This window comes from Eucyclogobius newberryi, unplaced genomic scaffold (genome assembly GCF_026437365.1).
Source record: "Eucyclogobius newberryi isolate DKJ021-1_F unplaced genomic scaffold, fEucNew1.0.hap1 SCAF_18, whole genome shotgun sequence".
In the NCBI taxonomy this organism is placed as follows: Eukaryota; Metazoa; Chordata; class Actinopteri; order Gobiiformes; family Gobiidae; genus Eucyclogobius; species Eucyclogobius newberryi.
This window is the reverse complement of record NW_027315812.1, coordinates 26,046,466-26,062,907: the sequence shown is the minus strand read 5'-3', so window position 1 is coordinate 26,062,907 and position 16,442 is coordinate 26,046,466. Positions and strand designations below refer to the sequence as shown.

Genomic DNA, 16,442 nt, shown 5'->3' with positions numbered 1-16,442 from the left:
AGAACTGTTTTTAGCTTAGATTTGAACATTGTCAGAGTAGAACCTGTCTCACATCTTCAGGAAGATTTTAGCTGCATTAAACTGTAATGCAGATTATCCATGTTTAGTCCTGACTCTGGCACCAGCAGGAGGCCGATCCATGTTTAGTCCTGACTCTGGCACCAGCAGGAGGCCGATCCATGTTTAGTCCTGACTCTGGCACCAGCAGGAGGCCGGTCCATGTTTAGTCCTGACTCTGGCACCAGCAGGAGGCCGGTCCATGTTTAGTCCTGACTCTGGCACCAGCAGGAGGCCGGTCCATGTTTAGTCCTGACTCTGGCACCAGCAGGAGGCCGGTCCATGTTTAGTCCTGACTCTGGCACCAGCAGGAGGCCGCTCCATGTTTAGTCCTGACTCTGGCACCAGCAGGAGGCCGATCCATGTTTAGTCCTGACTCTGGCACCAGCAGGAGGCCGCTCCATGTTTAGTCCTGACTCTGGCACCAGCAGGAGGCCGGTCCATGTTTAGTCCTGACTCTGGCACCAGCAGGAGGCCGATCCATGTTTAGTCCTGACTCTGGCACCAGCAGGAGGCCGCTCCATGTTTAGTCCTGACTCTGGCACCAGCAGGAGGCCGGTCCATGTTTAGTCCTGACTCTGGCACCAGTAGGAGGCCGGTCCATGTTTACTCCTGACTCTGGCACCAGCAGGGGGCCGGTCCATGTTTAGTCCTGACTCTGGCACCAGCAGGAGGCCGGTCCATGTTTAGTCCTGACACTGGCACCAGCAGGAGGCTGGTCCATGTTTAGTCCTGACACTGGCACCAGCAGGAGGCCAGTTCAGATTTAGTCCTGACTCTGGCACCAGCAGGAGGCCAGTTCAGATTTAGTCCTGACTCTGGCACCAGCAGGAGGCCAGTTCAGGTTTAGTCCTGACTCTGGCACCAGCAGGAGGCCGGTTTGTGTTTAGTCCTGACTCTGGCACCAGCAAGAGGCCGGTCCATGTTTAGTCTTGACTCTGGCACCAGCAGGAGGCCAGTTCAGGTTTAGTCCTGACACTGGCACCAGCAAGAGGCCGGTCCATGTTTAGTCCTGACTCTGGCACCAGCAAGAGGCCGGTCCATGTTTAGTCCTGACTCTGGCACCAGCAGGAGGCCGGTCCATGTTTAGTCCTGACTCTGGCACCAGCAGGAGGCCGGTCCATGTTTAGTCCTGACACTGGCACCAGCAGGAGGCCAGTTCAGATTTAGTCCTGACTCTGGCACCAGCAGGAGGCCAGTTCAGGTTTAGTCCTGACTCTGGCACCAGCAGGAGGTCGGTCCATGTTTAGTCCTGACTCTGGCACCAGCAGGAGGCCGGTTTGTGTTTAGTCCTGACTCTGGGCACCAGCAAGAGGCCGGTCCATGTTTAGTCTTGACTCTGGCACCAGCAGGAGGCCAGTTCAGGTTTAGTCCTGACACTGGCACCAGCAAGAGGCCGGTCCATGTTTAGTCCTGACTCTGGCACCAGCAAGAGGCCGGTCCATGTTTAGTCCTGACTCTGGCACCAGCAGGAGGCCGGTCCATGTTTAGTCCTGACTCTGGCACCAGCAGGAGGCCGGTCCATGTTTAGTCCTGACTCTGGCACCAGCAGGAGGCCGGTCCATGTTTAGTCCTGACTCTGGCACCAGCAGGAGGCCGGTCCATGTTTAGTCTTGACTCTGGCACCAGCAGGAGGCCAGTTCAGGTTTAGTCCTGACACTGGCACCAGCAAGAGGCCGGTCCATGTTTAGTCCTGACTCTGGCACCAGCAAGAGGCCGGTCCATGTTTAGTCCTGACTCTGGCACCAGCAGGAGGCCGGTCCATGTTTAGTCCTGACTCTGGCACCAGCAGGAGGCCGGTCCATGTTTAGTCCTGACACTGGCACCAGCAGGAGGCCAGTTCAGATTTAGTCCTGACTCTGGCACCAGCAGGAGGCCAGTTCAGGTTTAGTCCTGACTCTGGCACCAGCAGGAGGTCGGTCCATGTTTAGTCCTGACTCTGGCACCAGCAGGAGGCCGGTTTGTGTTTAGTCCTGACTCTGGGCACCAGCAAGAGGCCGGTCCATGTTTAGTCTTGACTCTGGCACCAGCAGGAGGCCAGTTCAGGTTTAGTCCTGACACTGGCACCAGCAAGAGGCCGGTCCATGTTTAGTCCTGACTCTGGCACCAGCAAGAGGCCGGTCCATGTTTAGTCCTGACTCTGGCACCAGCAGGAGGCCGGTCCATGTTTAGTCCTGACTCTGGCACCAGCAGGAGGCCGGTCCATGTTTAGTCCTGACTCTGGCACCAGCAGGAGGCCGGTCCATGTTTAGTCCTGACTCTGGCACCAGCAGGAGGCCGGTCCATGTTTAGTCCTGACTCTGGGCACCAGCAGGAGGCCGGTCCATGTTTAGTCCTGACTCTGGCACCAGTAGGAGGCCGGTCCATGTTTAGTCCTGACTCTGGCACCAGCAGGAGGCCGGTCCATGTTTAGTCCTGACTCTGGCACCAGCAGGAGGCCGGTCCCTGAGGTCCTCAGAGTCCGAGATGGTTCATGTGGCACTAACATGTCTGAGATGTACTTTGGTGCTAGGCCATGACTTGTACACAAGCAGAGCTGCTTTAAAGTCTCTTCTCTGAGCCACAGGGAGAAGTCTATCTAATATAATATAAGACATGTTCTTGAAACCAGATCTTAAAATGAGGTCTCACCCTTCTTTAGCTGAACATTTTTGCAGTTATTACAAAAGCACATGCAATAGTCTCCAATCTGAGCGACTTCACTATATCTTCATTTCCTCACAGTGTGTAACACCACCACACAGCCACAGTGACGGAGCAGCCAATTCCAAAGTAGCTCATTTTACCATTTTTTATTTGCAATAACTGTCACCAGCAGAGCCTTGGCCTCCTTATCTGATTTTATGAACATACTTGGAGGGATTATTGAGATTTGTGAACGCCCTGCTATGAGAATGGAAGACAAAACCTTTATAAGGCTGCCGCGGTGATGACAAATGTACTAACGCGGTGGCGCCGCGTGTAATGAGCGTGTAGTACCAGGCTGGCTCTTTTACATACAATCTAAAGTAAAACATTATTACCCTTTCTACATTTGTATCAGTGTCTGGCGCCTCCTCCTGGTGACAGTGGGAAGTCAAAAGGATTGATCCAAAAGAATAAAACTAGAACAACTCGAAAAGATTGAGAATGACCCTCGGATGAGCGTCGAAACGTTTACAGATCACTACAACGGAATATTTTTCTACAACTCCAAAAGAGCAAAAAAGATTTGAGGAGCGTCAGTAAATCATTGGCCTAAATTATCGGTGCAAAACATCGGCGTAAAACATATCAGTAAAACATTGCCTTAAAACACTGCTGTAAAACACTGCTGTAAAACACTGCTGTAAAACACTGCTGTAAAACACTGCTGTAAAGCATCGCCGTAAAAAAACACAAAAAGTCAAAACGTTGTCACGCATCGTTTACAGCGGCGTGCAGCTTCATCTTAAAGCCACTAAACACTCATTGAAGACAGTGATGTGAAGATTCCAAGCAGGAGAAGAGATGGTTTGAAAGAGGAGTTATGGAGGCCATTTAAGCCGCAGTTATTTTATTACTTGCTTTACGGATTTTTAAATGAAATATATTGAACAGGCGGGCGAAATATAAATATCATTTAAATTTCAAAAGACTTTTTCTACCGGGTTTCCCAAAAACGTACCAGGGGAAGGAGGGGGGAGACGCAGGTGAGTGTAAATGTAGATTTGCGTTGGTAGAACTGACGCTTCTAAGTGTGCACTCTTAGTCACGGCAAAACGCGCTGGAGAAAATGTGGTAAACGGGTTTAATGTGTATTTGCGATATAAAGGTGCGCAGCAGACACGGAAACAGGCGCGCAGGGACGGAGCTGCTTTGTCACAACAATGCTTTCCAATATAAAATGACTCCCGCAGGATTTTGGCGTAAAACTGCTTCACACGCTCTTATCTTTTGACTTAATACCGCTTTTTATATTTCATTTAATAATATTTTGCGTTGTTGGTGGTACTTTATACAAAAAAAATGTATAATAATTTATTTTATTTATCTTGTAGAAATCAATAATTCAATCATCTAAGTGCGGCGGATCCGTAAACAAAGTAATACAATAACTGCGGCCTTATGTTACAAACTAGATCCACAGATTGAGAGAGTCCAGATGACTACGAATGAATCTTTTTCTACAATGGAACACTCCTGGACGATTGAAGGATTACACCAAATCGCTGTAAAATATTGCCATGAAAAGATTGCTGCAATTCGAGTACATAAAACATACTCTGGACTTCTTGCAGAAAGAAGGAAATGCGGCATGCGTTTCTGTTGCATCGAGAGGGTCTGTGGTTAGTAGAAGAAGATCTATGAAAGATCTTTGAGGCCGGCCTTAAACAGACATTTCCTGCCCTCACACACCAGGGTCAGAGGCATTTAAATGGCACCGGGGTCTTTCTTGGTAACGTCACTAAAACGACGCCTACCACGGATTCACAGTCACAAACTTAAGCCCTGAAGAAGATACCTGTTTGGTCTTACTCTAGTTTAAGTCTTTTTTTTCATATATTTAATTCCCGGTTGTCTGAAAAACCTTCCTCATTTTATTGGAACAGTTTTGGAGCAAATTACAGGTCAGATCTGTGGAGAGACACATCATAGGGAAGCACAAATCCAGCTTTTTCAGGTCTTGGGCTTTGAGTATTTGGCAGTACATAATATATCGAGCGACGCAGTGTTATTTGAAAATACAGTAGTTCAACATAAATAAACTAAACACGTTTACTTTGGTTTTGCATAATGTCACCTTCAAGAGGGCTAATTCTGCCCTTGATAGCTATACGTTTTTGCAGGGCAGGCAAAAAATACTATTTTGAGTTTTGGCAATGAAAAGATCAGAGGGTGCATGCAGAGGATTGTGGGTAAGAGGAGGTGGCGCCATAGTCACAGCAGCCGAGTGGCACAGCTGGCCATCTGCTGACCGACCGCCAAAGTCCCCCTCAGTGGAGCCGTACGAGTGGTGACACCAGGCAGGGGGATGGAAAGTATATGTAGTTTTGCTTTTTTTTCAATAATAAATTCACTTTAATAGGTTTGTCTTTGGAGGGTCGAAGATTGAAATCGGGAAAATAATGTATAAATTTGAAATTGCGGTTTTAAAAATGTACAAAATGATCAAAAACCTTCAAAAGACTGTCAAATATTATAAGTGATACAGTCTATTCACCTCTATTTACCAAAGCATTATAATACATTTAAGCATATTTCTACTCGCACATTCATCATAGTAGTGATCATTTTTGGAGGGAAGTTGGAAAATATCATCCATAACCACTTTAAAACAGTCGGAAATTGAAGAAAATTGGAGCCCTGGAGTAATCAGAATGGGACTGTGTTTGCCTCCACTGCTTGATGTCACTGGGTGGTTTTCTCAATCATTCTAACCTCTGAACATGCACAAATAAAACCAAATACAGCTCAATGTTTGCTTTAAAAGTAAAAATAAACTCACCACTTCTCTGGGCAGCAGGGGGTCCTCTGGTCGGGTGACTGACAGGTTGACGATGCCACCCATGGGTGTCGCTCTGAGCAGGGCCACCACCTCCTCCTGGCTTTTCCCATTCAGGTCCACTCCACTCACCTGCACAAGTTCAGACACATTTATTCAGACTTTTCTTTATTCTCTTGTCAAATAAAATCAGTAACTACACTTTTATTTGCCTCAATAAAGTATGAACAATGACTTAATTCATAATGAACAAATGGTTAATAAACACCATAACTCCTTAATTAATTAATTAGTAAATCTGAATAATTCTAAATAAACAATTTGTTCATTATGATGTCTTTGTTCATGCTTTATTAAGGTTAATTATATTATTATTATCATTATTAGAGTGTATTATAGCGCTTTTCCACCTTCAAGGCACTCAAAGCGCTAATTAAGATGCAGTAAGTATCAAATTCATAAAATGGAGCGGTAAATTACACTTTAGGCGGTTTAAATCCACACCAAAAATCATGATCTGATTTCTGGAGATTATTAGATCATTGAAACGTCATGTAAACAGTAACATTGTATGTGATTAATCGGATTTCTTTCTGATTGTTCAAACCAGTGCAGGTTCTGTCAATCAAAAACGAAAGAGAAATTGTTGAAAGAGTTGTTTGAAAATCCATTGTACTTTGTCTTTCAAATACAAACATTACTCTGAAAATACATGTCACCAGGAGGTTTTGATGAACAGATTTCTTTTGAGCAAACACCAAAATCAGATGTTATTTTTGTATTCTAGTTGTGACTGTTTAAGTTACCTCGAGCAAGCGGTCCCCTGCTTTGAGTCGACCGTCCTCAATCGCCGCTCCTCTGGGAAGGATGTTCTTGACGAAGATGGGAGCGCTGCCCCCTATGGGAACGTCTCTGGAGGTGATGCTGAACCCGAGACCCTCCTGACCTGAACGTGAAATACCAGAACACATGACATTTAGAGAGTCTGATCTACAGCTTAATAAATGTTCACATTGAGTTTATAAGAGCTTTCAGAGGGAGCGAGGAAGTTAAAGCCTCATGGTAAAGCTAACAACAACTAGCATGCTAAGAGAGCATGTCCTGCTTCGTCCAGAGTAAAACACTTTTTAAGTAGATACAGACAGCACACAGCAGTCTTTTACTTTACTTTACTTTTACAATATATCTGAAGTGGAGCAGAGTCTACCGGTGGGGTGCGGTCAGGGCGGTCAAGGCAATCAGTGATTGGCTAATAAAATATAAAATCCCTTTGTGTTACAACTATATCTGAATTGTTCTAGAATATATTCAAATAAGCCTGTTTTCCCCTCACTTCTGCTGTTGAAGCTTGGCTGAACTCACGGTGTCTTTTAGTGGCCACTACAGGCCGCTGGGCAGTACTGCACGGGAAGCATGGTTCTTCTTCTACCACAGCTGCTCAGTCTGTGGGCGTGTTCAGAGGCCCGCTCTCTAAAATGAGCTTCAGAGGTCTGCACATGCTCTGAGGACCACACAGCCTCAAACCCATGGATCTGAGCCCAAAACAACTGAATATACCTGTGTGTGGGGATCAAGGATGCTTGCAGGTTTTGCCCTGACTGAGTTAGGGCAAACTACTAACTACTGAGGACACCCCAGGTAGGCTTGCCATAAAAGTCCCCGCACGCCACTGGAATCTACTACTCAAGAGTCTGGACGTGACATCTGATTTAGAGTTTGAAGTTAAACTAAACATTAAATAATGCACAAAATCTGGATTTTCAAGGAATAGACACAAAAAAACTAAATCATTTCTGACGGAGCATCAATCATTTAAGGTGGCAAGAGGAACCAAACCTTTTCCACAAAAAAGAAAATGGTTTGACTTGAAATATATTAATTTCTCAACTAGAAATACAAGTATTCTGTTTGAAACTAGTCCAAGAGTAGCATTTTATTTAAAGGTTACTCAAGTAAACGCAAGAGAAGGTCAGCTCTACGAAGCGGTCTAACAGATTTGTTCGAATTTTAAAAATGTGACTGGCTGAATTGTGAACGTTCACAAAAAAACACATTTTTGTCTAGACTATATTCACAAACACATTATCAAATTGGGACTAAACTAAGATGTGACACATCCAAAACTAAACCTGGACTAGATCATGACCAAACAACATTAAAGCCTGTATTTTACATGATTTTTTAAAATTTGTAATACGTTAAACTGTAACAAATACGCCAACAACGTATAATATTATTCCACTTATGACCAGCTTTATGATGATTGATTCCGTGGTCAGTGACTGGAGTAAAAATGACACACCGCTATGGACGAATGAAGTATCACCGCGGAGACCACCACAGATGCCCTGTACTTTTTCCTGCATGCGTCCATCTATCTAAACATGTGCAGCGGTTTGCCACCAGGGCGTGTCTCGTCATGTTGAAAAGCCGTGTACCCCCAAAACTCCAAAAATAGATGCGTTCTTATGAAGCAGAATGGAGCGTTGAGGAGCGCGGCGTGTGGACTGTGAAGCCGCGTGTGGACAGGACTGTGGGATTAAAGGCTGGATGTCCAAGAATAAACCTATGGAGATGGATGACTGCGGAGTGTTGAATGCATTAAAATCATGGTCAACCGCTTTGGTCAAGAAATATTCTACTTATATACATAGAAAGTGGTAAGCTACGTTTCGACTGGACCGGTTCAGCGCTTTAGAACGGTTCCTTTAATAGTGGAACACACTTCAATCCTAAGGGCCTGGTTCTGCAGAGTTAATAAATAAACTGTATATTGCATCTGAATTATACTTTTTAATCAAGCGACCAATTTCAGCGTGTCACGAAAAGACATTTAGCAATTCTGTGAGATGTGGCTAAAGCTAAGTCGAGTAAGCAACACTATTTTCCGGTGTGTCGTTAGCTTTTTCCGCATTTATTTTAATTATCTGCGCCTCTACGCCACATTTTAACATTTCTTTATGTGTTTTCATTTGTGTTTGGATAATGTTCGAGGCATTATGCACTGGATATATACCGGTAATATTTTGGGTCTTGACACGAGTGCTGTGCGTTGATAAACAGGAAACAGCGGATGCTAACGTGTGCTAGCTTTGTTTTGCTATGTGTAGAGTTACCAGCTTTTCTAATTGAAAAACTGGGACACAATGATAAAATTGTAAAGAAAATAGGGTTCATTATGTACATTTCTATTCTCACCTCTTTCACTGCTCAGTTGTGAGTCAGTATATGATTATGTGTGTTCTGGTTATTCTAAAGAAGATTTTCTCTATTTTAACTAAAGAAACACCATATATTCCCCTCTTTACTGTAGGCAGGTATTAAAGTGTTCAAATACCGGGACAACTGGGACATGTCTTGTATAAAACTTGGACAATCAATAGTTTTGGCTACATCTGATGGGACACAGGGCTCAAAACTGGGACCGTCCCGGGTAAATGGGGGCGTCTGGTCACTTCCGCTATGTGGGCTCAACAAATAAAGTTACCATCACTGGAAATATGGTGATTTATTAGAAAATTAAACATATTATTGTACCAATCCTCTCCAAAGTGAACCAGTGGAAATAAGAAACTTTATGGAGTATTAATAGAAATGGAAATGTGTTGTAGGAGTTTGAATTTTGACAATAGAAGCAGTTGAATACAGAAAAAATCTAAATTAACTTCTAGTATTTTATTTTCCAGCTGTATTTTTGCAAGTACTTCTATGTATAAGTGATTTGCTTTGGATTTAGCAGTGACCTTTCGTGTTCTGCAAATGAATATGAATGACCGGGCTAACAGAAATATGCAATTACAACGACAAACAAATAAGACCATCTCAGAATTGCCCTTTTCTCCTCAACAGATCGTCTTTGTCAAATGTCAGACGGGGCATGAGGCAAATTTTGAAATATGACTTAGTTAGGATGTGATTTGAATCAATATTTGCAAATTTAATAATACAGACTCAACAGTGCAAAAAAAGTATGTTCTGCATTCTGTTACATAGCTTCTATTTACAATAATAATCTAGTGTCAATATAGAGACATTACATAGTTTTGACCTTATGTTGCATAAGTATTTTCTGTATTTGTCAACTTGAGTTTAGTCCATTAGTGGTTCTGGTTTGTTTTTGGTTTAGAAATAGTTTAATCCCAGTTTAGACCTGGTTTGGACTTGATTTAAGGCTTTGTTCAGTCTTTGTCTTGTCCAATTTAGACATTGGTTAGTGCTGGACTTTTTTAGTTACTGCTGATGGACAATCCACCAAATGCTTGTTTCTATGGAGAAGTTACAACGGGAAATGTTTCACAGCATGGCATTAAAGTTCTCTATCTTGCATCTATTCAATTACATGAGTTTGTTGCAAAATATATATATATACAGATATTAATTAAAAATATCCTGAGAGAATATTCTGAAAAAGCATTCTAACTGGGAGCATGTTGCCAGATCTTACCTTCAACTTTTTTTTTTTTTTCTATTTAGTTATTTATGTATTATTTGTATTATTTGAATGTATTTATATATTTTTATATGTATTTATTCGTATGTATTTATTTATTTTTATGTTATACAGGGGGAAACCAAATATGCAAACCTTTCATTTTCATTAGAACACATGGTATTCTGATCAAATGCAAATAAATTAAATATAAATAAATGAAAAATATATAGTGCAACATTAAAATAAGAAAGATCAATAAGAAAATAAATCTAAAACAGCAGGTCTTGTATTATTCTACACTTATTTTCCTTAGTTTGCTTTCTTGGACAGAAAAATCAAAACTAACCTATCCAAAAATAGTTTCAAATGCACGAATAACGCATAATATAGGACCTTTAACTCTCGTAGATATTTGATTTGGCAGCGAACAGAACGGCACTCAATAAATCATGATTAAGAATTAGAAGTTTCTCCGCGCAGAACTTTGCAGCAGTCAGTGAGGCATAAAAGTTTGAGTGAAGGTTGCGCTAACAATAGTGATTAGCATTCGTGTCGGTGTGGCTTTTCATAGCGCCGAGCTGTCAGTACGCCGCGCTTCGTTATGACCTACTTTCCGTGGTTTGTCTGTCTGTCAGGGTGCGACGCGGCTGACAGCGCTGGTGTTGATGAAGTCGAAAACAGATAAAAGGCGTGATGTGATGAGGGGGTTGCATACAAAGTCGAAAAGTTAAGTTGTTTAAAGCCTGTGGAGGTACAAAAGCAGGTAATGTCTGTCATAACTGCGGCGTTGCAACATTATCAGCAGTTTAATTGTGTTTACGTGTAGAATTTAAAGCTCAGCAGCCTTTTTTTGTGCCAACACTGAACTGCATTAAGAGTTTTTGTTGGTTGAATAAGGTTTTCTGTGGACAATACTAAAGTTGCAAAAATGAGACAAATGTCAATAGCCAATTAAAAGGAGTGCAATGGATTGAGTTCTTGAGAAATGCAAGATTTTTCGTAGAAGAATGTCTTTCTTTTAATGATGAGTGATGCCAGAAATGTTTGTTTCAATCCAATATCAATAAAAAATAAGTTTTGAAATACATTGAAACTTCTCTACCATAAAGAATTTTATCTTGGAGTTGAAGAAGTTATGACGATGAAGATTTGTTCAACACCTCATCCATCCATCCATCCATTTTCTGCCGCTTTATCCGGGGCCGGGTCGCGGGGGCAGCAGTCTGAGCAGGGACTCCCAGACTTCCTTCTCCCCAGACACTTCCTCTAACTCCTCCGGGGGGATCCCGAGGCGTTCCCAGGCCAGCCGAGAGACATAGTCTCTCCAGCGTGTCCTGGGTCTTCCCCGGGGCCTCTTCCCGGTGGGACATGCCTGAAACACCTCCCGAGGGAGGCGCCCAGGAGGCATCCGGAACAGATGCCCGAGCCACCTCAGCTGGCTCCTCTCGACGTGGAGGAGCAGCGGCTCTACTCCGAGCTGCCCCCGTGTGGCCGAGCTCCTCACCTTATCTCTAAGGGAGCACCCAGCCACTCGGCGGAGGAAACTCATTTCGACCGCATGTATCCGCCATCTTGTCCTTTCGGTCACTACCCAAAGCTCATGACCATAGGTGAGGGTAGGAACGTAGACCGACCGGTAAATAGAGAGCTTTGCCTTTCGACTCAGCTCCCCCTTTACCACAACGATCCGATGCAGCGACTGCATCACTGCAGCCGCTGCACCGATCCACCTGTCGATCTCACGCTCCATCCTTCCCTCACTCGTGAACAAGACCCCGAGATACTTGAAGTATTTTTTCAACACCTCATCTTAAAGCTTATTGTTATTTTTATTCCATAGCAGATTTAAATTGTTTCTCTTCTTGACTTAGTCATTATTTCATCATTTCAATCCTGGACGAGGACGAGGGGTGGGGTCATACTTGCACATTGCAGTTGTAAATTTTGAACCAATCCTGCACTAGACCACTGAACCAGGAAGAAACCCTCGCAAGTGGGAACGCACTGGTTTTGTCTTGTTTTGTTTCTGGTTTTATTCTGGTTTTGACGTGATTTTGTCCTGGATTTGTCCTGGTTTTATCCTGGATTTGTCCTGGTTTTGAACTGGATTTGTCCCAGTTTTGTCCTGGATTTGTCCCCGTTTTGTCCTGATTTTGATCTGGATTTGTCCCAGTTTTGTCCTGGATTTGTCCTGATTTTGAACTGGATTTGTTCCAGTTTTGTCCTGGATTTGTCCTGGATTTGTCCTGGATTTGTCCTGGATTTGTCCTGGATTCGTCCCAGTTTTGTCCTGAATTTGTCCTGGATTTGTTCTGGTTTTGAACTGGATTTGTCCCAGTTTTGTCCTAGATTTGGCCTGGATTTGAACTGGATTTGTTCCAGTTTTGTCCTGGATTTGTCCTGGATTTGTCCTGGATTTGTCCTGGATTTGTCCTGGATTTGTCCTGGATTCGTCCCAGTTTTGTCCTGAATTTGTCCTGGATTTGTTCTGGTTTTGAACTGGATTTGTCCCAGTTTTGTCCTAGATTTGGCCTGGATTTGTCCCAGTTTTGTCCTGGATTTGGCCTGGATTTGTCCCAGTTTTGTCCTGGATTTGGCCTGGTTTTATCCTGAATTTGTCCTGGATCTGACCTTGTTTGTCCTGGATTTGTCCCTGTTTTGTCCTGGCTTTATCCTGATTTTGACCTGACCTAGATTTAGTCCTGGTGTATAGTTCAGGTTTAGTGTCAGTCCAAGTCCAAGTTTTGCCCTGATGTAAACACAGCTTCTCCCATAGAAATATGCAGAATAACCATCAATTCCTTGTGATAGACACGCATTACCAACTTCCCCAAAAATCTAAGCCAATTTGAATTTTTTTTTTTAGCTTTATTCAGCTTTATTCTAGATGAATCATTCTTCAGCTGCTCCTCTCTGAAACAGGCCTGCGTTGAGTCTAGTCAAGGCCCTAAGCCAAACATATTAGTGCAGTTTGAGAGTGCATCTCCCTGTAGTTCGACTGTTCAGCTCTGCAGAAAGGCCTCCGTGCCAGTTTTAAAGCAACATCTGCTGCGTGTGAGCGCTAAACAGACACCCGTACAGACACTGCGCATTTTCATTTGACAAGCAGCTTCCACTGTGTTGGCAACAAATTATAATCTAGTTTTAGTGTTGTTTCATTTTACAAAATGTTGTGCAAACTCGGTCATCTGAGACTCAGCAACCAAAAATTTCATTAAAAACTTTGTCCCCGCTGCAGCTGAAAACTGTTCCTTGTGGGCCTGAGTGGAGCGTTCCAGGGAACTGGTAACTGGGGGTTTTTCACACCTCAGACTTGAAAAATTGCCCTGGAACGCTGCTCAATTTGTCGCCAGGTTACTATAGTTCCATGACAAAACCACTACCAAGACTTTCCTGTGCCGGATTTGCTTCCATGCTAATGTGGAAATGTTTCATTATTCATCGTAATAATACTTCTTGGAGCAGTTAGTATTAGCCTCATTTACTATGCTAGGTGATATTAGCATGGTAAATTATGCTAATGCTATCTCCTGCTACCTGATTTGCTACCATGCTAATTTGGAAACGTTTTATTATTCATCATAAGAATAATTCAAAGAGTAGTTACCATTAGCCTCATTTACTATGCTAGGTGATATTAGCAACGTAAATTATGCTAATGCTATCTCGTGTTACCTGATATTTGCCACCATGCTAATTTGGAAACATTTTATTGTTCATTGTAATAATAATACTTAGAGCAGTTAGCATGAGCCTAATTTACTATGCTAGGGGATATTAGCAAGGTAAATTATACTAATGCTATCTCATGTTGCCTGATTTGCTACCATGCTAATTTGGAAACATTTCAAACATTGTTATTATAATTGTTAGAGCAATTAGCATTAGCCTCAAAAAGCATGCTAGGTGATATTAGCAAGATAAATGATTCCAATGCTATCTCATGTTGCCTGATTTGTTACCATGCTAATTTGGAAACGTTTCATTGTTCATCTTTATAATAATTGTAACAGCAGGTAGCATTAGCCTGTGCCAGACCTTTTTTGAGTTGGACGTTGAACCTTCGTCCTTTGGTCTTCATGTAGGAGTTAGTGGCTGCGCTGGTGCTGATGCGGCGCTGGAGGGTGGGCGAGGGGGCGGAGGCCGTCCTGGACACCATGTTGTGGGGTAATGTGGCGTACCTCCGGATGGTCTCTGGGGTACTCCCTGACAGCGGAGCAGGGTGGTTACTGAAAGACACAAAGCAATTAAGGAACAATGTATTAAGAGTTGAAACAAAGTGAATACAACATTAACCCAGTGTGTCCGCTAATCTCCAAAATATCACAAAATTACCCTGTATTGCATTATTATTTTTGTATGCAGAAAGGGTTTCTTCTGCTTAGTTTTTATTTGATTGTTTATTACATTGATGCATAATTGGGTATTTGACATTTTGGGGTGTAACGCCGTCCTTTCCATCCTGCGGTGTAAAATATTAAAACAACAACAACACTCATCAATGAAGGCTTTGCATATTACACATCAAATATTCGTGTGTGTAAATCGTTTAATGTTTGATATTTTAACATTGAGCGCAGACTGACATTCACAACAAATGTTAAAAATAAGTATTTGATATGTCGAGAGTGCCAGTTTAATCATTATGAAACTGTTTTATATAAAACAATATTTTAAAAATGCTAATTGCATTTTTCAGTTGTTACACTGCAGTGTATATAGTGCAGGTCAAAGATTTTTTTAAAGAATAATGTATTTTTTTTAATTAAGACATTTGTTTTACTTTTACTTATTTTTAAAATAAAAAAACAAACAAATAGTATCTCTATTCCAACACCATTATTAACTGTCTCTGCCACAAGTAAAGTGATACAGGACATTTAATGTATTTAATTATTCGGTCGGGACAGTGTATGTTAATGAACATGCATGAAACACATGATGTAAACAGATTAGCTGTGGGATCATTTTCATCCATTGTCCCGCATTCACTCTCACAACACACTGTCATTCGTTTTTAGTGGTGCAGGCTATGCAGGCACAGGGAGAACATGCAAGCTCCACACAGAAAGGCCCTGCACCAGCTGGGAATCTATCCCAGGACCTTCTTGCTGTGAGAGCTAACTGCTGCACTACATTGTCACATTCTAAAGTTATTTTTGTTAAAAATACAAAGAAATTAAACACAACTTAATTATATATGTTTACTTTATAGAAGTGCACTGCTGAGATGATTTTTTGAGGAAACTGTATCTAGAAAGTAAGAATGCTAAACATCTGAAGTACCATTTTCTAATCTAACTTTATTGGTGAAAGAGTACTCCTCGTTCTGCTGGACTATGAGCATGTGTGAAACCCACTTGTGGTTGAAGCTGAGTGATGCTCGTTGCGTTGACTGCGGCCCCACCAGGCTGGCTCTGGGCCCTCCGCTCTGCTGGGGCTCCTGGCTGAAGCGTACCCTGTTTGTCTGGGTCGGACTCATCTCGATTTGGCCCGTGAAGACAGCAAAGTGCTTCTTCAGTGACGTTGGGACCACATGGAAGAGGATGAACCGCGAGCGCATGGCCTGTCTGAAGATGTTCTGGGCCCTGCAGGACAGAGGGAGGATGGAGGTCAGACAGAGGCTCATGATCAGGTATTCATTCATGTTTGTAGGCCTGCGCGTTTATCCAGGTATGGTTTTTGACACATGAAAGAGAACTAACTTTAATGAACATACAAAAGTTAAGGCTTGTCATTCATTATGTTCATTAATTTACCATAACTAACCTTACTGGTATTTGTGGCAAATTGTAGCTGCAAAAATGAAAATAAATAAATAAAACAGTTTGTTCTCATGTTAGTTATTTTTATTATTATTATTATTATTATTTTTATTATTATTATTATTATTATTATCAGTTTGCAAGAATGTGATTTTTGTTATTTTACTGTTATGTTATGTTTTTTTTGTTTTTTTTTGTGCTTCTGTTTAACTGTTTTTCTTCTTCTTTTTTGTGCTTCTGTTTAACAGTTTTTTTTTTAGTTAGTTTGATTTGGCTTACTCGTTTTTCCTTTCTTCTTTGTGCTTCTGTTTACATTTTTTTATAGTTAATTTGATTTTGCTTACTTGTTTTTTTTCAAAAAAAAATTGTGTTAATGTGTTTCATAGAATATTAGCTTTTCCTTTCTTATTCTTTTACTACTTTGCTATTTTACTACTTTTTTTTAGCTTGTTTATGTTGAACCGAGGTAGCATGAACTACCTGACAATGTTTAACGTATCATTTACTTGTACTTATTTAATACTATTTTTTTATCTTATTTTCTATTTCCTGCTTGTTTATTTACATTGTTTTTTTTTTCTTTTTCGACCCAATAAACCAAGATCACACTGAAATATCTGTGGATGTTCTGGATCCTGCAGAAGGCGGGTGGAGAATGGAGGTTAGGAGGTCGCACACAGAGAAATCATTTAGCTCCAGCGATAAGGGAATTTCACGATAATGG

At 42.0% G+C, this 16,442-nt stretch overlaps 1 protein-coding gene across 1 annotated transcript in view; it reads right to left on the bottom strand.

Annotated features, from left to right (window-relative positions):
- Positions 1 to 16,442, bottom strand: part of LOC140364812 (partitioning defective 3 homolog) — a 554,921-nt gene that overhangs the window by 317,686 nt on the left and 220,793 nt on the right. Inside the window, exons 9-12 of the mRNA XM_072451184.1 lie at positions 15,314 to 15,541; positions 13,992 to 14,182; positions 6,328 to 6,467; positions 5,525 to 5,653 (exon numbers count right to left, since the gene is read on the bottom strand). Coding sequence (XP_072307285.1) covers positions 5,525 to 5,653; positions 6,328 to 6,467; positions 13,992 to 14,182; positions 15,314 to 15,541 — 688 coding nt within the window. The remainder of the gene's footprint in view (positions 1 to 5,524; positions 5,654 to 6,327; positions 6,468 to 13,991; positions 14,183 to 15,313; positions 15,542 to 16,442) is intronic.